General features: G+C 40.0%; 1 protein-coding gene across 2 annotated transcripts in view; it reads left to right on the forward strand.

Annotated features, from left to right (window-relative positions):
- Positions 1-23,382, forward strand: part of LOC124619298 — an 87,787-nt gene that overhangs the window by 58,916 nt on the left and 5,489 nt on the right. For both annotated transcript variants that reach the window (XM_047145584.1, XM_047145583.1), the window contains exons 4-5: positions 8,919-8,980; positions 17,310-17,356. In XM_047145584.1, the coding sequence (XP_047001540.1) occupies positions 8,919-8,980; positions 17,310-17,356 (109 nt within the window). The remainder of the gene's footprint in view (positions 1-8,918; positions 8,981-17,309; positions 17,357-23,382) is intronic.

The following is a 23,382-nucleotide window of genomic DNA, read 5'->3' on the forward strand; positions in this document are numbered from 1 at the left end:
GAGAAACTGGAGCGTATGAATGAAGTGTGGAACTATTTCCTAACGTAAAGCTTTTTGCTTGTAGTAGGCCTAATAGGCATTTGATATTGGTACTTTGTGAATTATGTTCTGCCGTGTTATAAAAGTGACCATTTCTGCCAAAACAGTCTGGTTTATTTGGCGTGTGTTACAATTGTTGATGTATTATAAAGGCCTATTTTGTTTTATCTCGCAGACAGTGACAAAATACAGGTAATCAGGTTGAGAAACCACACCAGTCTTGGGCCTATTTGTAAATACAGCTTTTCAGTATTAGACAGCGACATTTCGATTTTTCATGTAGCAAAACGTTTGACGAACCTTGATGAGGTAACAGATCCTTTTGCAGAAAGGAAAGCACGCTACGTAAAGCTGTTGCAAGATTAGAGAGAAAAAATTCTAGGAGCTAAGGATTGAAGAAATGTGTACTGTCTTGCTTTTCTCTTCTCCTTACTGGTTTTATGTATCCTATACTTAATTTTATGTCACACAAAGCAGCAGGTTGTTATCTAATAGGGAATAAAGAGTGCAAATTTTCTGAAGAGTTAAAAAAAAAGAGAGAGAGAGAAAAGAAACAAGCGCAGGATGTCAAACCGGCTGACTGGATGCAGGGGAGGCACCATAGGACATTTTAATTTCCACTGTCCTGAATATAGCTTTATAGCATCCAGCACAAAATATGCACGTTTCAATTCCACGGACCGAAATACAGTGACGTGTGATAGAAGAATGCTGTGTGAAGAGGTGTGGCGCTGCACTTTGGCACACTTAAGATCAGATAACATGTCTTACAATTCCTCGGACATGTATGTTTTGTGTATCAGACTCTTCAGAAAGATCTGCGCTACAAAATGAACATATTTTTGAAAATTCAATTCTTTTTTGAATTTTTGACGTCCTATCTCAAACGCTCAAGGGGCACCACTGTCTACTACTGCCCCGGTTTGGAAATATCGTAGATACGGGGCTGATGCACAGAGCAGTCTGAGTTATAATAAGGAAGCGGGTAGTCTCCACGTGACCCATGTTTACATTTAGTGATTTTGCTGTTTCCTCTTTGTCTACTGCACTCATGTCAAATGAAAACAAAATTGATTTCTGTGGCCGGGAGATATAATGTGAATTAAAATATATTCACATAATTACGAAAGACTAAAATACGTTATTAGTTTCAGATTTTATTTTATTTACGCCTTTCTGACAGCCAAGCATTAATTGCCATGCAGAACAATGAAGTTATTTTTATCGGTTTGCCGCAGAAATTTTCTTTTATTAATCTTTTCCGATGAGGCAGTCAATATATTTGAAACAAAGGGTTTAATTTCAAACTATTGGCTAGTTTCAACTGTTCGGTGCATTTCAAGTGTGCGTTTTCATCTTCTATCATGTATGGCATTATGCCATAAAAAAAAACCAGACGTGAGATAACGAAGTACTGGTACCCAAGGAAATTTACATCCCGAAACTACATTGAAAAGCTTAATATCAGGTCGATGCCTACTTCACTGGGAATCTGGGACTCATTTAAAAATCAGCTCTTTGATGATGAGCCATGTAGAAGAATTTATAGCCCAGAAGATCACACTTTTATGTCGTTATTAAAAAATTTACTGGCACATTTGTGTGATACATCTTAAAATGTAGACCAACATTATATGTGAAAGCTTAGCTTCTCTTGCAGCGTATTGGCCTTAGAGACCAATATTATATGTGAAAGCATTGTTTTTCTTGTAACAGCATTATATATATTAATTTAAACCATTAACTTTTCCTGTTCGTGTGTTCACGGTACTTAGCAGTGATGTTGCTATTGGCTGACTACACCACGTGTCCGAAGCTCTGAATATCTGCTGTCATCGGCTGGCGAGATCACGTGACATGAGCTATGACTGGCTTACAAAAGCGCATCGCAATCTCGATTTCAATGATTCGGAAAGTAATATGCGGTGTTTGGTGGAATTCCAATGTTCACTTTCATACTACGAAAATACGAAGCGTACGTGTTGCTGCACATCAAAGATATTTCCAAAAGGTGTTTTTTTCCCCTGAGTTTCGTTTTCTAAAGTGCCAGGAAATTCTATGCCCATGTATAAAACCTAACAATTCAAAGAATTGATAAGTTATACAGTTGCGAGAGAAAATATACTGTCAGTTAACAGGGAAAAACTATGTTTCCACCCGGGAGAAAGTGTATTTTTAACCGGGAAATCTGGCAAATTTTTTTCCTTGTCCGCGTATACACCCTGCATTTTGTGTTTTTGAGTATGGCTCATGGCAGGCCATTTTACATGTTTTGCGTAGGCATATTATTATTATTATTATTATTATTATTATTATTATTATTTTGTCAGAATAAGTGTTAGTGTATTTGGGTTCAAAATGGTTCAAATGGCTCTGAGCACTATGGGACTTAACATCTGAGGTCATCAGTCCCCTAGAACTTAGAACTACTTTAACCTAACTAACCTAAGGACATCACACACATCCATGCCCAAGGCAGGATTCGAACCTGCGACTGTAGCGGTCCCGCCCATTATTATTATTTTTTTTTTTTTTGTGGCATTTAATTACTTTTGTATTGGGTTGAGTATGAGGTTACCGAGTATGATGCTACTGAGGTGTAGGGAGTTGGGTTATTCTTGTACTTAAATGTTTTGTTTCAGGACTAACTGGGAACGAAAGCAACACAATGGCAGAGTCAGGGACGCAAGGTGTGTCGGATCCAGAAGCTGTGTGGATTTTGATGGAAAAGGTAGCACAATTGATAGTGGACAATACGCAGTTGAGAAGTGAATTAACATCTAGAAGTGAGTGGGACACCGCATTGGATCAGCCGTTGTTACCTAGGATGCCGCAGCAGGAGATAGATCCAGCTGCCGCGAGTTTGATTATTCCGTTTTCTGGCAAGGCATCTGAGGATGTGCGTTCATTTGTGGAGGACTGGGAAATTTCAGCTGTGATGAATGGTTGGTCTGATGAACAGTTGTTACATGTAGCCAAGATTAGATTAACAGGTGAAGCGAAAACATAAGTAAGGTGTTCTGAGGCCTTAAGGAAGGCAGGACAGTTTAAGCAGTTGAAGGAAGGGCTTTTACAAAGGGACAAGAAACAGAATAGTGCTCGATACTTTAGGGAGAAGTTGAGTGCAATGACGAAGAGACGGGGGGATATGGTAAAGAAATTTGTGGACAGAATAAGAGAAATTAACGATTATACTTACTATTTGGGTCAGAACAATGAGGAAAATGGTGTTCTGTTACAGGAGGCTGAGCAAATGCACTTGATGTATTTTTCAGGGTTTTTTTTTTTTTTTTTTTTTTTTTTTTTTTTTTTTTTTTTTTTTTTTTGCCATCAGTCTACTGACTGCTTTGATGCGGCCCGCCACGAATTCCTTTCCTGTGCTAACCTCTTCATCTCAGAGTAGCAATTGCAACCTACGTCCTCAACTATTTGCTTGGCGTATTCCAATCTCTGTCTTCCTCTACAGTTTTTGCCCTCTACAGCTCCCTCTAGTACCATGGAAGTCATTCCCTCATGTCTTAGCAGATGTCCTATCATCCTGTCCTTCTCCTTATCAGTGTTTTCCACATATTCCTTTCCTCTCCGATTCTGCGTAGAACCTCCTCATTCCTTACCTTATCAGTCCACCTAATTTTCAACATTCGTCTATAGCACCACATCTCAAATGCTTTGATTCTTTTCTGTTCCGGTTTTCCCACAGTCCATGTTTCACTACCATACAATGCTGTACTCCAGACGTACATCCTCAGAAATTTTTTTCTCAAATTAAGGCCGGTATTTGATATTAGTAGACTTCTCTTGGCCAGAAATGCCTTTTTTGCCATAGCGAGTCTGCTTTTGATGTCCTCCTTGCTCTGTCCGTCATTGGTTATTTTACTGCCTAGGTAGCAGAATTCCTTAACTTCATTGACTTCGTGACCATCAATCCTGATGTTAAGTTTCTCGCTGTTCTCATTTCTACTACTTCTCATTACCTTCGTCTTTCTCCGATTTACTCTCAAACCATACTGTGTACTCATTAGACTGTTCATTCCGTTCAGCTGATCATTTAATTCTTCTTCACTTTCACTCAGGATAGCAATGTCATCAGCGAATCGTATCATTGATATCCTTTCACCTTGTACTTTAATTCCACTCCTGAACCTTTCTTTTATTTCCATCGTTGCTTCCTCAATGTACAGATTTAAGAGTAGGGGCGAAAGGCTACAGCCTTGCCTTACACCCTTCTTAATACGAGCACTTCGTTCTTGATCGTCCACTCTTATTATTCCCTCTTGGTTGTTGTACATATTGTATGACCCGTCTCTCCCTATAGCTTACCCCTACTTTTTTCAGAATCTCGAACAGCTTGCACCATTTTATATTGTCGAACGCTTTTTCCAGGTCGACAAATCCTATGAAAGTGTCCTGATTTTTCTTTAGCCTTGCTTCCATTATTAGCCGTAACGTCAGAATTGCCTCTCTCGTCCCTTTACTTTTCCTAAAGCGAAACTGATCGTCACCTAGCGCATTCTCAATTTTCTTTTCCATTCTTCTGTATATTATTCTTGTAAGTAGCTTCGATGCATGAGCTGTTAAGCTGATTGTGCGATAATTCTCGCACTTGTCAGCTCTTGCCGTCTTCGGAATTGTGTGGATGATGCTTATCCAAAAGTCAGATGGTATGTCGCCAGACTCATATATTCTACACACCAACGTGAATAGTCGTTTTGTTGCCACTTCCCCCAATGATTTTAGAAATTCTGATGAAATGTTATCTATCCCTTCTGCCTTATTTGACCGTAAGTCCTCCAAAGCTCTTTCAAATTCCGATTCTAATACTGGATCCCCTATCTCTTCTAAATCGACTCCTGTTTCTTCTTCTGTCACATCAGACAAATCTTCACCCTCATAAAGGCTTTCAATGTATTCTTTCCACCTATCTGCTCTCTCCTCGAGCTCTTATTTCCCTTATCTTTGAATGATGATCATTACGTGATTTGAAAGTTGGTGGTAATAATATATGCTCTACATCCTTAGTGAAGATTAGATTTCGGAATTTAGTGAGCAGCCCCTTCTGTTTAGCCCATCGTCTATCTGCAAGTGTGTCCCACTTCAAACTTTCTATGAGATTTGTAACACTCTCGCGATGGCTAAATGTACCAGTTATGAATCTTGCCACTCTTCTGTGGACCTTCGCAATCCCTTGAATCAGACCCAACTGGTAAGGGTCCCATACAGACGAACAATACTCTAAGACCGGACGAACTAACGTATTGTAAGCTATTTCCTTTGTTGAAGGACTGCATCACTTCAGGATTCTACCAATAAACCGCAATCTAGAGTTCACCTTACCTGTTACTTGTGTAATCTGATCCATTTGAGATCATTTCGAATAGTCACACCCAGATACTTGACTGATGTTACCGCTTCCAAAGACTGATCATTTATTTTGTACTCATACATTAATGGGGATTTTTGCCTTGTTATACACAGTAGGTTACACTTACTAATATTGAGAGATAACTGCCAGTCATTACACCACGCATTTATTTTCTGCAAATCCTTACTGATTTGTTCACAATTTTCGTGTGATACTACTTTCCTGTAGACTACAGCATCATTAGCAAACAGTCTAAGGCTGCTGTCAATACCATCAACCAGATTGTTTATGTAAAAGCAGAGGACCTATTACGCTGCCCTGGGGCACACCTAAAGTTACTCTTGTTTCTGTTGGAGTTACCCCGTTCAGGATGTCATACTGCTCCCTGTCTGTTAGAAAACTTTCTATCCAACCACATATGTCATTGGATAGACCATAAGCATGCACTTTTTGTAGCAAGCAACAGTGTGGAACTGAGTCGAATGCCTTTCGAAAGTCGAGAAATATGGCATCAACCTGGGAGCCGGTATCTAGAGCCTGTTGTATATCGTGCACAAAGAGGGCCCGTTGTATCTCGCATGACTGCTGTTTCCTAAAACCGTGCTGGTTTCTGCAGATGAGCTTCTCAGAGTCTAGAAAGGTCATTATGTCTGAACACAAAATATGTTCCATGATTCTACAACAAATTGATGTCAGTGAAATTGGCCGGTAATTATGTGCATCCGATTTTCTACCCTTTTTATAGATTGCTATGACCTGGGCCTTCTTCCAGTCTTGTGGAACTTTCCGCTGTTCCAATTATCTCTGATAGATGACGGATAAGAATGGTGCTATATTTGTCTAAGGATCTTCACTGGTATATAATCCCAGATACACTAAACATTATGTTAGCCATCCTTTCGTTTGTTCGATAATTGAAAGGGGGAATGGTGCTGCAGTTCTCTATCGTAAACGAGTTTTTGAAAGTTTTATAGCTCATAACTGTTTCTTGGTTTTTACATGTATGTACTCAGATGAAACTTCCTGAACTATTGTACAGAAAGGTGTGCACTATTCAGTAGGTTTCATTTCAGTAGATTTTCTGCAGGACTGACATAGCAGTTGAGAACTTTTCTCTTTATGTATTATTTATTCACATACTCTGTTTTTCATGTTTTTACGAGGGCTATCCACAAAGTACAATACGTTTTGGAATTAAAAATAAATAAAGTATTGGAATTTTTTTATTATATACAGATGAAAGCCACACTTAAATACTACTTTTCTACATAGTTGCTATTTAAATTAAGGCACTTATCGTAGCGATGGACGAGCTTGGAAATTCCTTCGTTGTAAAATTCGGCCGCCTGCGCCTTCAACCACTTGGCGACTGTCTTTTGGGACAGAAAAGGTGTGATTTCTGTGGATTTCCTGGAAAGAGGCACTACAATAAACTCTCAAAGGTATTCCCAAACTCTGCACAACCTCAGAAGAGCAATAAAAAACAAGCACAGGGGAAAGTTGGGCTCAAAGATCTTGCTGATTCACGACAACGCCCGGGCCCACACGGCAAATGCCACTCGTGAAGTTCTCGAATCTTTTAAGTGGGAGTTGTTTCCTCATCCGCTGTACAGTCCCAACCTGGCACCGAATGACTTCCACTTATTCCCAGCAATGAAGAAGTGGTTGGCTATGCAGCGTTTTGATGACGACGCACAGCTTCAAGAAGAGGTAACCACGTGGTTGAAGGCGCAGGCGGCCGAATTTTACGCCGAAGGAATTTCCAAGCTCGTCTATCGCTACGATAAGTGCCTTAATTTAAATGGCAACTATGTAGAAAAGTAGCATTTAAGTGTAGCTTTCATCTGTATATAATAAAAAAATTTTCCAATACTTTATTTATTTTTAATTCCAAAACGTAATTTACTTTGTGGATTGCCCTGTATTGATTCTCTCTCTCTCTCTCTCTCTCTCTCTCTCTCGGAAAAGCGCTGGTAGATAGACACAATAAAAAAAACACACACACACACACACACACACACACACACACACACACACACAAAATTTAAAGCTTTCGCAACCAACGATTGCTTCGTCAGGAAAGAGGGAAGGAGAGGGAAAGATGAAAGGGTGTGGGTTTTAAGGGAGAGGTTAAGGAGTCATTCCAATCCCAGGAGCGGAAAGACTTACCTTAGGGGAAAAAAAGGACAGGTATACACTCGTGCGCGCGCGCGCACACACACACACACACACACACACACACACACACACACACACATCCACACATATACAGACACAAGCAGACATATTTAAAGGCAAAGAGTTTGCCTTTGCCTTGTGTGTGTGTGTGTGTGTGTGTGTGTGTGTGTGTGTGTGTGTGTGCGCGCGCGCGCGAGTGTATACCTGTCCTTTTTTTTCCCCTAAGGTAAGTCTTTCCGCTCCCGGGATTGGAATGACTCCTTACCCTCTCCCTGAAAACCCACACCCTTTCATCTTTCCCTCTCCTTCCGTCTTTCCTGACAAAGCAACCGTTTGTTGCGAAAGCTTGAATTTTGTGTGTATGTTTGTGTGTCTATCGACCTGCCAGCGCTATATATATATATATATATATATATATATATATATATATATATATATATATAATATTATTATTATTTCTTTACTTTCTCAGACGTTAAGTCTGGTTAAAAATGGAAAGTGACGCGGACCTTGATCAAGCGTCACTTCCTTTTAACTGTACGGTATATGTTATATTGCATTTAGGAACTTTTGGGGAATTATTATTTATATATTATTATTATTATTTTATTTATTTATTTATTTATTTTTTTTTTTTACTCATCATTCTGTAAACTGGGTACCGATTTGTTCCATGAGCAAGTAACTTTGGCTTCTGTGGTTCTCCAGAACCTGATACATAAATAATAAGTCAACAGTATATTCCCTTATTAACACAGATTTGAATTACAACAACATTCTGACTATGTAATTTATTGATACACCACCAAAATTTTAGTTCAAAGCTCCCTCTCTAAACTTTCGTGTAATCGGAGTCCAGCATTTCCTTCCTTCCTTTGTGTTATGGCTTGAGACCGCATTCCATTACCTTGTAAGGCAACACAACTTCTTTTTGTTGCCTAGCACAACTAAAAATAGTGGCATTGTCACCAACATAACATGTAAAAGTAAAAAACTTGACACAAGGACAATGGGGAGGACAGGAATGAAATGATTTGAAGTTGAAGCCTATGAAATTCAGTGTTAACTGTTCAGAGTAGCAATGGATTGATCGAGTAAAGAATGATAACATTCTACAGTGAGCCACTATATAGAAAAAGTGGCAATAAAGAAACGGGGGATCTAAAAGATGGAATTGTTACGGACATGTTAAGATAATAGTCATTGTTGGAAATTGAATCTGTCAAGGATGGAAAGAATCACAGAGACAGGCCTAAACTCTTTATTTCATGTAGTTCAGTGCTTCACTCTTGATTATCAAGTAAGTTATTTTGTGACATATTTTTGTGTAATTTTGCAGGAGGATGAAGAAATTGTACTGGACTTGAAACCAGAGCCTTATTTGGACAATCATACAGGAAGGTAAGGAAAAAAAATAGTTTTTAATTTGATATTTTTTTATATATCTGTTGTTGTGGTCTTCAGTCCTGAGACTGGTTTGATGCAGCTCTCCATGCTACTCTATCCTGTGCAAGCTTCTTCATCTCCCAGTACCAACTGCAACCTACATCCTTCTGAATCTGCTTAGTGTATTCATCTCTTGGTCTCCCTCTACGATTTTTACCCTCCACGCTGCCCTCCAATACTAAATTGGTGATCCCTTGATGCCTCAGAACGTGTCCTACCAACCGATCCCTTCTCCTGGTCAAGTTGTGCCACAAACTTCTCTTCTCTCCAAGCCTATTCAATACTTCCTCATTAGTTATGTGATCTACCCATCTAATCTTCAGCATTCTTCTATAGCACCACATTTCGAAAGCTCCTATTCTATTCTTGTCTAAGCTATTTATCATCTATGTTTCACTTCCACACATGGCTACACTCCATACAAATACTTTCAGAAATGACTTCCTGACACTTAAATCTATACTCGATGTTAACAAATTTCTCTTCTTCAGAAACGCTTTCCTTGCCATTGCCAGTCTACATTTTATATCCTCTCTACTTCGACCGTCATCGGTTATTTTGCTCCCCGAATAGCAAAACTCCTTTGCTACTTTTAAGTGTCTCATTTCCTAATCTAATTCCCTCAGCATCACCTGACTTAATTCGACTACATTCCATTATCCTCGTTTTGCTTTTGTTGATGTTCATCTTATATCCTCCTTTGAACACACTATCCATTCCGTTCAACTGCTCTTCCAAGTCCTTTGCCGTCTCTGACAGAATGACGATGTCATCGGCGAACCTCAAAGTTTTTATTTCTTCTCCATGGATTTTAATACCTGCTCCGAATTTTTCTTTTGTTTCCTTCACTGCTTGCTCAATGTACAGATTGAATATCATCGGGGAGAGACAACAACCCTGTCTCACTCCCTTCCCAACCACTGCTTCCCTTTCATGTCCCTCGACTCTTATAACTGCCATCTGGTTTCTATACAAATTGTAGATAGCCTTTCTCTCCCCTGCCACCTTCAGAATTTGAAAGAGAGTATTCCAGTCAGCATTGTCAAAAGCTTTCCCTGAGTCTACAAATGCTAGAAACGTAGGTTTGCCCTTCCTTAATCTAGCTTCTAAGATAATTCATAGGGTCATTATTGCCTCACGTGTTCCAACATTTCTACGGAATCCAAACTGATCTTCCTTGAGGTCGGCTTCTACTTTTATATATCTATAGATTTGTAATAAATCGTCACTACCTAGATTACTAACCAGAATCAAATATACTTGATAATTATAATCTGATTTTACATTAATACTTTAATGGTGGGTATCAGCATGTAGGAAAACAAATTATACCACCTAACAGTATTGAACAGCTATTTTTAGGCTATAGTTTTGTGGCTGAATAATAGAATGAAGCATGGTTTAGAGCATTATTCTCCGGCAAATTTTCACCAGTGTTATCTCTCATCTGAATTATATTTCTCTTATTAATGAAACAGCCTCATGTGTGGGCACCCACATCTTTGGTCTTTTCCTTACTTTATTCTCATCTGTGATCTTTCCTTACTGTGTTCAAGAACTTTAGACTGACTTTGTTAATCTCATTGTTTATCTTTCCCCATCCTCACAACAGGACAGCCCCTTTCAACCTGGTGTCTGAGTAACTTGCTTCCTCTTTCCTTCCAGATGAATTATTTACCAGTTCCAAAAGTTAAGTATAGCTTTTTCTGCTTTGAATTATGTTGTCAGCAGTACTTGGAATTTAACCTCCTGGTAATAAATACTGGTCAGTGATCCTGTCTCCTAATAATTCTAAAGTACTAGATGTGTGCATAATAAATCACTTGATTTCACAACAACATGCTTGCGAAATAATTGAACTTGTAGGGAGAAAATATAGTTGATTGCTGAGTGGATGTAACAGCAGCCACTAGTGCTACTGTTTTTTGACATTCCTTAATGAACTGAATAGTTGCTTCTATCTCATCATGTGATTTCTCTGTCTCCCTTATCATCTGCACAACTACGATGCCAATTCCTCCTTATGCTGTGGTGAGTCTTGATTTTGTGACTGTCTTGGCTGCAATAATGTGTTCACTATGCTGTTAAAAGTAGTTCACTGGCATTCCTATTTGTTATTCATTATTAGGCCAGTTGCGATATCTCAATTGCACCTGTTTATTTCTCATTTCAAAATTCTTCAACATAGTTGCATGATTAAGGGATGTAATACTTAATGCTCTGTTCTGTAGAATGCCTATTTTTCCCACTGATGACATCCTGATGGGTTATCTCTGCTTGGAGATCTGAATAAGCAACTCTTTTGTCTTGTGTGTATTTTGTCCAGGAGAATGAACCAGCAGCATGGCTGTCTGTATCCCTGATGCATGAAAGTCACCTGATTGTGACAAAGTCCATGGGTTCTAGGGGGGAGGCATTAAAGATGAGTAACGGTTTGCAAATTATATGTTCTGTGACGCAGCTGGTGTTACCCATGTTGATTTCCTTGGTCGTGGAACAACAATAAATTCAGACGGTTACATCACAATGCAGCGAACTCTGACAGGTACCAAGGGCCCGAAAGGAAAAGGGAAATGTTTTACTGCAGCATGAAAATGCCAAACCACACACTTCACGTGCCACCACAGCAGAACTTCAGAGGCTGAATCTCACCACTGTAAGGCATCCTCTATACAGTCCAGATTTAGCACCGTCTGACTTCCATCTGTTCCTAATAATGAAAAACGATCTGCAGGGACATCATTATGCTTCTGATGAAGATGTTGAGAGAACTGTGAGACTGTGGTTGCGGAAACAGAGTGTCGACTTCTTCCGTGACGGCTTCAGAAAACTTGTTCATCGTTGGCAGAAATATATCCAGTTGGCTGGTGATTATATGGAAAAGTGAATATTGGTAGTTAAAGATCACATTCTAAGGATTATTTCTGCATTCGATTCATTAAAATATTCCCATCCAAACCCAATTAGCGAAGGTGGAGGCATTACTTTTCATTCAACCCTCGTAACTTTCACCAAGTTAAATGTCAAAACGGAGCAGTGAGAATCTGAGTTGGTGATGTAGGACTCCTACAAGAAGTAGTTCTTCTACAGCACCTGTAGAAGAGGGCTAGAGTACAGGATCCATAAGTAGGCAAGAAGGCAGAGACAGAATCCTGCACACAGCAATCATTGCGACTGCGGATGGAAGGCACATCACTAGACCTGTTCCACATGGTCATATGTCCAGAGATAGACCAGGATGGGGAGGATGTGTAGAATCATTGAAACAATGCTTGTGCATTGCATCATATCTGTGAATTGTAATGATGACATTTTATGTAATCTCTGCAAATCTGTGCAAATAAAGTTATCTGGGTTTGATATTTAAAATCCACTTTCTAATTGTTCCCCAAAATATGTTGTCACATATTTAGCACTGTGTTAGATGTGATGCCTGATAACCAGTAGAAGTGTAGATCATCTGTCTGATACTAGCCAGTCACCATACAACAGTTATTGTTCCAAAAGGTGCCATTCTTTAAGTGGTGCCCCCCCCCCCCTTCCCGTTTACTGTTAACATATAATCTCTATTTGACTCTTAATTGGTGTGCACCTTGGTAATGCTACCAGGCCCCACAATTTATCCATGAGGCAAAATATGGTTGATTACTACCATTGGTACTTGTGTTCATGAAGTGGTTTTAAATTCACTTAACAACAACTTTACTTGCATTTTGAGTGAGTTCCAGGGACAGATCCAAAGTTAATAGCACTTAGATGACCACTTAATAGCATTTATTTATTTAACTTTGACTTCTGATATTAAGCACCTTTTTGTTAAAAAGATGGTGGGAGACATGACAGTACCAACACATTTTCAATAGCGTGTGCAATGGAAATCATTCTATTCTTAACCATCAGTAGATCCTAATTCATTGAAGAATCAACCTTGCATCTATAAAACAGCTTCAATCGTCGGATTACTTTGCAAATATTTGTGTTAAGCGTGTAAGCAAGAAAATGTTAGAAAAGTTTTGAAATGATGATTAAAAATTTGTTGGAGGTTGCTAAATGCTCTCATGAAACAATGGCTGAATGTGATCTGGATAATTTGCACTCCATTTTAACCAAAAACAGGTTTTTCACTCATCCTAATGTTTATGACTTCATATTATCCTGATACAATTATACAGGTACGTTCATTGGTATATGTGGATACTGTCTGTGAATAGTGTTCCAAATAGAGTTGGTATTAAAGACATCAGATGTCATGGCTGATGCTGCATGGACAGCGAAAATGTAGTAAGCTATAAATGTTTTTCCATTCACAATTTTGTGGGATATCAGTGAGAAAAAGTTTCGTAAAGGTTTGAAATTATGTGTTAACTCTGTTGGGAGTCATCAAGTGCTCTCATTCTCAAATACTGGATAAATAAATTACACGATTTGCAAGCCGTCAGCTACACTGCCTCAAGACAGATGCACAGTCTCTAACTGTAGTATTTGTCTTATTGTGTTAAGCTTTTGATATAGGATTGTACCTCTAAATGAAAATATTATGACAGCATCTTGAGTTTTTAAATTGTATCATTAATTAGGCAAAATGCTGAAAATCAGATTTTTGTTGCCCCTGGAAGCTATTACGAGGGTCACTCCAAAAGAAATGCACACTATTTTTGTAAAAATACAGTTTTCATTCTGCATTTGTGAAAGTTTTACAGTGTGTAGATACATCCTTCCTGCTTGTTTTCAAACTTAGTTCAACCTGTTCCCGTGAGTGGCGCCATTACAGCATGTCTTCAAGGTGGCTGCTACACTTGACGTTCGCCAGAAGCAACATGCTGTCATAGAATTCTTGTGCTGTGAAAACGAGACAGTGGGAAACATCCACAAGAGGTTGATAAAGGTGTATGGAGATGGTGCTGTCGATCGCAGTGCAGTTAGCATGTGGGCAAGCAGGTTATGTGATGAAAGCGGGCATGGCAATATTGAGGATTGCCCTTGCAGCGGCAGGCCTCGTACTGCACACACTCCAGACAATGTGCAGAGAGTTAACGAGTTGGTGACTGCTGACAGATGCATCACAGTGAACGAATTGTCACACTACGTTGGGATAGGGGAAGAAAGTGTTCGCAGAATACTGAAAGTGTTGGCGTTAAAAAAGATTTGTGCCAGACGGGTTCCCAGGATGCTGACAGTGGTTCACAAAGAAACAAGAAAAAGAGTATGCAGCGAACTTTTAGAACAGTATGAGAATGGTGGAGATGAATTTCTTGGAAGAATTGTGACAGCTGATGAAACATGGCTCCATCATTTTTCATCAGAGATGAAGAGGCAATCAATGCAGTGGCATCATGCAAATTCACCCAAGAAAAAAAATTCAAAACCACACCTTCTGCTGGAAAAGTTATGGCTACGGTGCTTTTCGATTTCGAAGGACTCTTGCTTGTGGACATCATGCCAAGTGGAACCACCATAAATTCTGATGCATATGTGACGACACTGAAGAAACTTCAAGCTCGACTGAGCCATGTTTGACCAAATCGGCAAAAGCAGGATGTTTTGCTGTTGCACGATAATGCACGGCCACATGTCAGTCAAAAAACCATGGAAGCGATCACAAAACTCGGATGGACAACACCAAAACACCCACCTTGCAGTCCTGACCTGGCTCTGTGTGACTATCGTGTCTTTGGGAAACTGAAAGACTCTCTTCATGGAACAAGGTTTGAAGATGATGACTCCCTTGTGCATGCTGCCAAACAGTGGCTCCAACAGGTTGTTCCAGAATTTTACCGTGCGGGTATACAAGCGCTGGTTCCAAGATGGCTTAAGGCAGTTGAGAGGGATGGAAATTATGTGGAGAAATGAAAATATTGTTCCTAAAGGAGATATCTACACACTGTAAAACTTTCGAATATGTAGAATAAAAGATTGATTTAAAAAAAAAAAAATAGTGTGCATTTCTTTTGGAGTGACTGTTGTAAATAGACAACCTGCAGTTGGTACCGGGTTCCAGGATAGTTGCTTATGGGTATATATTGCCAGATGAGGTACTGTAGCCTTCACATCCCACTTCAATTGCTACAGGTATGAGTGCTATGTTTTTGAAACCTGAGCCATGAATCATACTGAATGATCTTTGCAGCTCATGTGTGCTACTGAATCACAAATAGCACATGTTTTGGTCACAAGGACATAACAATGACATTGCCCTTGGCTCTATTTTTGTTTGTTGGGACACATACGTTATCTCACAGTGGAAGTGAAATGAACAAGAATACAATCTTTTTGCATTGGACGAAGTTTGATCTTCCTCTTATGAAAGAAATTTGCAGTTGTATACACTGCATCGCTTTAACTTTTGTCTTACATCCACCATAGTCTCACAAAAGACAGTGTCATTCTTTGCCATCTGATCCCAGTGGTCAGCCATTTTTGTTGAGTCAGTGCTACACGACAATAGCAAGATCATACATCAATATAATTGCGTAGGCTTCCGCGGCCAGAGTCAGTCGACATAAAAGTTTTCTGGGTTTGGTACCGCGTCATAATGTAAAAATTACTGCTGCTATAGAAAAGCCAACGTTTCGGCCACGATTGCAGGGCCTTCTTCTAGACCCAGAAGAAGGCCGCTGCAATCGTGGCCGAAACGTTGGCTTTTCTATAGCAGCAGTAGTTTTTACATTATGACGCGGTAGGGTAGGGAGAGTAAACGATTGTGGCAGTAGGGAGAGGGGAGATACATGTTGGAAGAAGGAGCAATAGTTGGAAGGCAGGAGTAGCAGTAGATTCCTCTTACCAGCAGCAGCAAAATGTTTATTAATAAGAGGACTGGAGAGGAAAATTGTGGCTGAGGGAAGGTGGATAAGTAGTTGAGATCAGAAACAGAGCAAGTATGAGCCCAGTAATGAGGGTTACACACACTCTTCCGTCTAAGCTATATTGGGATCCTTCTTTCCCATGGCATTTCTGTGAATACAATGAGTCTGAGAATGGTGGCACTACAGCAACTCCCTACTCTTCAAATCTTCCCTATTACTGAAGCATGCAAGAGTGTAAGACTAGCATTGACTTAGTATGGAAGTTGATGCATGATTGACATAGAAGTTTTCTGGGTTTGGTACCGCATCATAATGTAAAAACTACTGCTGCTATAGAAAAGCCAACGTTTCGGCCACGATTGCAGCGGCCTTCTTCTGGGTCTAGAAGAAGGTACCGCATCATAATGTAAAAACTACTGCTGCTGTAGAAAAGCCAACGTTTCGGCCACGATTGCAGTGGCCTTCTTCTGGGTCTAGAAGAAGGCCGCTGCAATTGTGGCCGAAAAGCCAACGTTTCGGCCACGATTGCAGTGGCCTTCTTCTGGGTCTAGAAGAAGGCCGCTGCAATTGTGGCCGAAACGTTGGCTTTTCTATAGCAGCAGTAGTTTTTACATTATGACGCGGTACCAAACCCAGAAAACTTTTATGTCAATCATGCATCAACTTCCATACTAAGTCAATGCTAGTCTTACACTCTTGCATGCTTCAGTAATAGGGAAGATTTGAAGAGTAGGGAGTTGCTGTAGTGCCACCATTCTCAGACTCATTGTATTCACAGAAATGCCATGGGAAAGAAGGATCCCAATATAGCTTAGACGGAAGAGTGTGTAACCCTCATTACTGGGCTCATACTTGCTCTGTTTCTGATCTCAACTACTTATCCACCTTCCCTCAGCCACAATTTTCCTCTCCAGTCCTCTTATTAATAAACATTTTGCTGCTGCTGGTAAGAGGAATCTACTGCTACTCCTGCCTTCCAACTATTGCTCCTTCTTCCAACATATATCTCCCCTCTCCCTACTGCCACAATCGTTTACTCTCCCTACCCTCCTTCTTCCTTCACCACATCTCTGCCTGAACAATCATTCATAAGCAGTTAATGTTGAGCTACCAAAAGAGTTGGACATGCTTTTAGATAAGGATGAGAACTTACTAAAGTTTCAGACAAAATCCATTTTACACCCCTCCCTGCAACCCCCCCCCCTCCCTCCCTCCCTCTCTCTCTCTCTCTCTCTCTCTCTCTCTCTCTCTCTCTCTCTCTCTCTCTCTCTCTCCCTGTTATCCCTGAGACCTATGACAAAAAATGAAAAGAAAGGTAGATTGTTTTCAGTGCAAAAGGTACATTAAATTTAATGTGCCTATCAGAAGCCTCCTAAAGTTAGTATTGTGTGTAATACTTTTGCTTTGTAAGTAAAGACTTTCTTGCTTGGCCAACACACTTATGCTCTTACCATGTAATCATTTTTTTCTCTTTATTTCAGGATGCATATGGAGCCATACAGCAGCCATGATCAATCTTGGTCATCTGGTAGGTGTGCTTTCAGTTCTCTCTCTGCAAGTTTTTACGATATTTAAAGCACATATGATTCTGCAACCAGCCACTAAACTGATGAAATATTTAAATAAAATGGGGTCAGTCATAGGCAAAGCAGGTGTCCGACATCAGTTCATTGTAAAATACTGGGAAAATGCAATGAGTCAACAAATAAAATTGCTTAGAAAATACTCATGTAACCCATACTAGAATATTGTGTATCGACCAGCAGTAACAGGGATATTATACATATACAAATAATGGTAGCATTATTGATCACAGGTTTGTTTAAACTATGGAAGATTATCATAGTAATGTTTAAAAACCTGAATTGTTAGACTATTGAAGATAGAGACAAATTATCCCTCTAGAGCCTACATAAAAAATGTCAAGAATGACTAGGTATTACACTGTCCAATCTCGTTAATTTGACCACGTTTCAAAACCCTGAATAACCTCCTTTTGCAGCACAGACTGCTGCGCGATATGGAGGAAGAAAGTCAGTGGGATTCTGGAAGGTATAGACATGGATCTCGAGTCATGCCGACTCCTGTACCATGGCCAACTGTGCTAGGTTTCTCAGTTGAGGATCCATGATGTGTACAGCCCTATTGAGGTGGTTCCACAGATTCTTGATTGGGCTTAAATGCAGGGATTTTAGTGGCCAGGTGAGTACGGTAAACTCATTCAAGGGCTCTTCGAACTGTGCTCGTACACTGGAGCTGTGGGGCATATTGCATTGTCCTGCATTTAGTCGTGAATATGGTCCCCAAGGATAGATTCATACTTGTGTTGGTGCATTGTGACTTCCAGTGTGACAAGATCACCCAGGAAGTGCCATGAAATGTTCCCTGGACCATAATGCTCACTCCTCTAGCCTACTAGACCCTTCTGATGATTGTTGCAGGGTGTTTGCTTTCAGTTGGATGGAACATAAAACATGATTCATCTAAAAAGGCCATCTGTTGCCACTCATTGGACATCCAGTTGCGGTTTTGACATGTGAATTCTGCCTTTGTCACCAATAACAGCACAATATGTGTTTATGAACGAGGCGTTTGCTGTAGAGGCCCAGTGCAGCAACATTCACTGTACGGTCATTGAGAAGACGCTGTTGGTAGCCCCTTGTTTTATCTGGGGTATCAATTTTCCAACAGTTGCTCATCTATTTGCTCATATACATTTTTACAGCTGTTGTTCACCCCTGTCATCTATGGACTGCGGTGTACCATAGTTTTGCACTTGCTCCAATTTTGGGTAGCACCATTTTGCCATGTACGTTATACTTTAGCCACAGCGACACATGAAAAGTTTACAAACTTAGCCATTTTGTAAATGCATCCACTCTTGGCCTGAAAGCCAATAATTTGCCCTTTTGGATGTCAGGTAAATTGCTCCATTTCCACATTATGGCAATGACTGCACTGTTTTGTGCATCCCCCAATATCCTCTATCTACCCTCCTCAATTGCTAGTGCTGCCACCTGCTATGAGAACTCATGGAACATTGTAGTCAAACATAGGTGGTGGTCACATTAATATGACTGAGCCATGTCACTAGTCTAAAAACCAGTAACATTACCAGCTGTACCAGATGTCAAGTTGGTTTTGTTTGTGGATGATAAAAATATTGCATGAAAAAGCAATAAAGGTATAGTGCAAGCAAGAGTGCTTCATCAATAATTGGTACTTAGCTTGATCGTTGTCACAAAAAAATGGAAAAAAAATGCAACTGACCAACCACCTGTCAGTACACAAAAGAATAAAAAAAAAGGAACATAAGAATAAATAAAACAATCACGCCTCAAATATTGTTTTCCTGATTTCCTGCATTACTTTGCCGCACAAATGTCACTTTATAAGGACCAGCAGTAGTTGGACAACATGGTGGTATTCCATTTGTCTTGATAATGCTTTACCATTTGAGAAATGTTGTAGTGGAAATTGTCTCCATGTTTATATCTAATGGCACTAGGGTTATCCAGGAAGACCTCATGGTGAGCTTTGATGTTCTTTCACTCTTTACTGCGGCACCTCTGAGATACGTATCTTAACCTTGTAGGAGAGGATTTAGAACTTTTGCAAGTGAAACTCTTTGAACTTTTCCTCGCAGAAGGCTAAAACCTGTGGGATGGAAATTTCTACAAATAGATGGATGGAATGGCACACTAGGGCCGGTGGTAGCCAATATGTTGGAGGGCGTTGGAAGAAGCAGCTCTTTAGTCAACGGTATGCAAATCCACTTGTTTTTTCCAGTATATAGATGATGTGTGTGTGATCTAGATGATGGCATCTGCAACACTTGTAGCACATTTGAACTCACTGCACTGAAACATCAGTTTCGCAGTGGAGATAGAAGAGAAAAACCAACTTCTGTTCAAGCAAAGGCTAGATGGCACACAAGGACAGTGTTTACTGCAAATCAACACATACAAATATACTTGAATGCTGTCATGATCCTTCACAACAAGGAGGTTCGTTGGCACAGTAGTGCACAGGACTTGAGAAATCTCCAACTGAGAGAGTTTGGCAGCAGAGTTACAGCACCTGCAGACAATCACTGCCAGATTAAGTTTGTCATAAAACTGGAGGAGCCCAGTCCACAACTTGCAGAGGAAGAAGAGAAACCTACTGCATCTACATTTTATCCCTTGCATCAATTTAAAATATATGTGAAAAGTGGAAGAATACTCAGGTAACATAACGTCAAATGTACATCTCATCCACCACCCAAGAAGAAAGCTTTGTCACGGTCTGTTGAGGATAACTAGAACTCCAGAAACCAGGAATCTACTACATCCCATGCTAGTTTGGGATATTGTACGTAGGTCATACCACCCAGATGGTTCAGGAAAGATGTGTGAACAGAAGTGGTACACAGATGAGGAATAACTGACACAGTCAGCTGCTGCAGAGCACAGTATCTCCAAAGGACATAGTTTGAATTATGACAAGAAGAAGTTATTAAAACAGACCAGTTTATTTTGGAATTACAGTTTAAAATAATCTGTAAATATCTGACTACATTATGAGCTGAAAATAAAGACATCCAATTAAGTAAGGCAGGGGATACTACCATCAGTGCACTCAAAGTATGATGACAATCTTTGAGACGATCTCTTGATGTCAAGCCAACTGAGTAGATGAGATCACACCACATGGACATACCTCCTTTCGATTAGCAGCATCCTGACCCCCACAGTGGTGTCATGGATCCTAAGGATCATGAATTGTGTTCCACTGTGTGCACCTCTCATCCCCCTGCCTCCTTTGAAGAAATGTGCCAGCATAGGTGCACCCAGGTACCAGGGGACAGTGCTTGACAGTAGAACGGAGGCTGTATATAAGGTGGTAAACAGCAAAAGATAAACCAGCCTTCGGGGCTGCTACAAGATGTAAAGTAGGCAGCTTGATGAAACATCACACCATTTGGATGATGCCACCCAACTGTATACAGGTTCCAAAGAACATATCAAAAGTGTTTAATTTTGCTGGCATCATACAAAAATTTAACTTCACGTAATGAAGTGGTGTGTGGTATTATTTTGTGTGTGTGTGTGTGTGTGTGTGTGTGTGTGTGTGTGTGTGTGCGTGTGCGCGCGCGCGCGTGTGCATATGCGCATGTGTGTGTATAGATGGTACCCGAGTCTAATTTGTAACTAAAAGCTTCTGTGATTATATTGCTACAAGTATAGAACTCATTATATATGACTATTTTATGTCTACCTTGTTATATATATACATAGAACCCTACAAAAAAATGGAACTACCTCTCTTGAAGTACATGAGTCTCTCATTTATTTTGGTATCTTTTACCTCGGTAATAGAAATTAATGTAACTTTCATATCCAGCCTTTATCCTGTGGGGCTCCGAAAAATACATTACTGACAATCAGAGTGATACCACTCGTACATCACTGCAGTTATGTGAACAGCCCTGATTGTTCTGAACCAGGAATCGAAATCCTGCAAATGGAGTTTTATATCATAAGTTTCGTGGATGGTAGTGGGAACTGGCTGCTGAATCATCACAAGAAAGTTACAATTTATTGTGCAAGTGAGTACAATTTAGAGTCGAAATTCAAAGAATTAACCCAAGAGAGGAGCATATTTAATTGCACAACACGCTCTGACATTGCTATGTTCACTCTGCTAAGCAACTAACTTGAGTATGACCAGGTTCCTCATATAAGATTATGTAAATCTTTATCCTTTTTTTATAACCCTCCAAAATTAATGATTGGTGGTAGCCAAGGAATGGATTTTCTGAACAGGTTATTGTTGTGAGTACCAGAATAATTATTGAATTTATTCAATTCAGCAGACACAAATTAATGTGATTGTTATTAAGTGGTAAGAAGAGAACAGTTAAAATCTACACAGTAAACATTAAAATAGCTTCTGTGATGGCTGGCATTCTCCTTATCCAGATGTACTGCACTAAATTCTATGTGTATCCTGTCACTAGTCTAAAAAAATAAATAAATTAAAAAAAAGACATAAAGTGGCGATCGCTCTAGCAAAATGGAGCAGTGCTGATCAAAGTATGCCAGTTGTGCCTATATTTACCAGTAATAACTGCAGCTGTACCCGGTGCTGCAGTCATTTGTCTGCATTGCTCGATGAGTTGCTATGTAGGTGACCGACGGAGCTGCAACTGCGACGATGCGCAATAATGGTAGACCACATTTTCTTGGGTAAAATTACTACCTCCATACTCCATAGCGGATAATACGAAGTGCAATGACTGCTCACTAAAGAAGTCAGAACATGAATCTCATTTCTCAGATCAAGCTTACTCTCAGTTTCTCCTACCCAGCACCAGCGGCTTCCCAATCATCTTCTTGCAACAAAATTTCCATCAATCCCCTGTATTCCCTCCAGACATTGTGTGTGTGGTAAACATCGCCCCACGTCACACTGTTTGAGCCAATGGGTGGCTTCTGGGAGGAATTTTAAGTTGAAACGTTCTCGAGGCTTCTGCGTTGCTAACAGAACCATCGAAATGCTTCTTCAGAGTCCCATGCCAAGTGCAGGGGTGTAGGAGATTTATAAGGAATGCACCTCACCAACACGGCCGGTAGTGGTGCCAGACCTGTCTTTTGTGTTGATACGGCACCTTGGCCGCAAAAAATTGAATCTGGGGCAGATTTTCACGTAGTGGAGAAATTGCAGCTTTGAGTTATACGGTACGGGATGAGGGCGCCACGCCACCCCCCGTCCTGTACAAAGGTAATGACTGCACACTGTAAGGGGTAGTGTGTCCACTAGCTTTCTCTCGGGCCACCTCTGGAGGCCGCTATAAACCACCCCGACTTGGCCATTCCCTCTTTGTGACTCAGTCACAGAAACCGAAGTTAACTGAATTATTTTCATCTACTAAAAAAATTGCTATTTGCGTGAAATGTAACATTTAATTTAATAACCATGTGCCCCACTTGGTTACTCCGGTTGAAGAGAACTACAAATATTCAGAATGATTCGGCAAAACCATATGCAAACTGCATGGTTGTCTATTAAAAATATAAGTTTGGCGAGTGATGTGGGTCTTGCACTCATTGTGGAGGGGACACATCGGTTGCCACAATGCAGTAGCTGTTTCACAATAACTGATTCTCTGACTATGGGGAGTTATCCTCAACTTATCACCCTGTGACAGTATAGGTTAATTATGTAAAGCCTTTATAGTTGTCAGAAATAATTGTGGAAAATGTAGTATGTGAAGACATCTTGTGCAGTTTCAAGTAATTGTGATAGTATACTATGTTCAGTTGTATCAAAAGAAATCTACTTCTTACATGGTGAAGCAAACACTGAAAATGTATGACGCTATTCACGTATGATAAATGATGTTTTATAAATAAACAATGTGCATCATCTGCCTCTTAATTATTGGACTTTCGTAGCAGCACTACATTTGTTGTTTGTAGTCTCTTGAAATCACTCCACCTTGAAAGGTTTTGTTATTTGTTTATTGTTGCAAGAGTTCTCAAGGTACCATTAACTTCTGTTTATCATAAA

The sequence above is a fragment of the Schistocerca americana genome, chromosome 6, assembly GCF_021461395.2.
Source record: "Schistocerca americana isolate TAMUIC-IGC-003095 chromosome 6, iqSchAmer2.1, whole genome shotgun sequence".
In the NCBI taxonomy this organism is placed as follows: domain Eukaryota; kingdom Metazoa; phylum Arthropoda; class Insecta; order Orthoptera; family Acrididae; genus Schistocerca; species Schistocerca americana.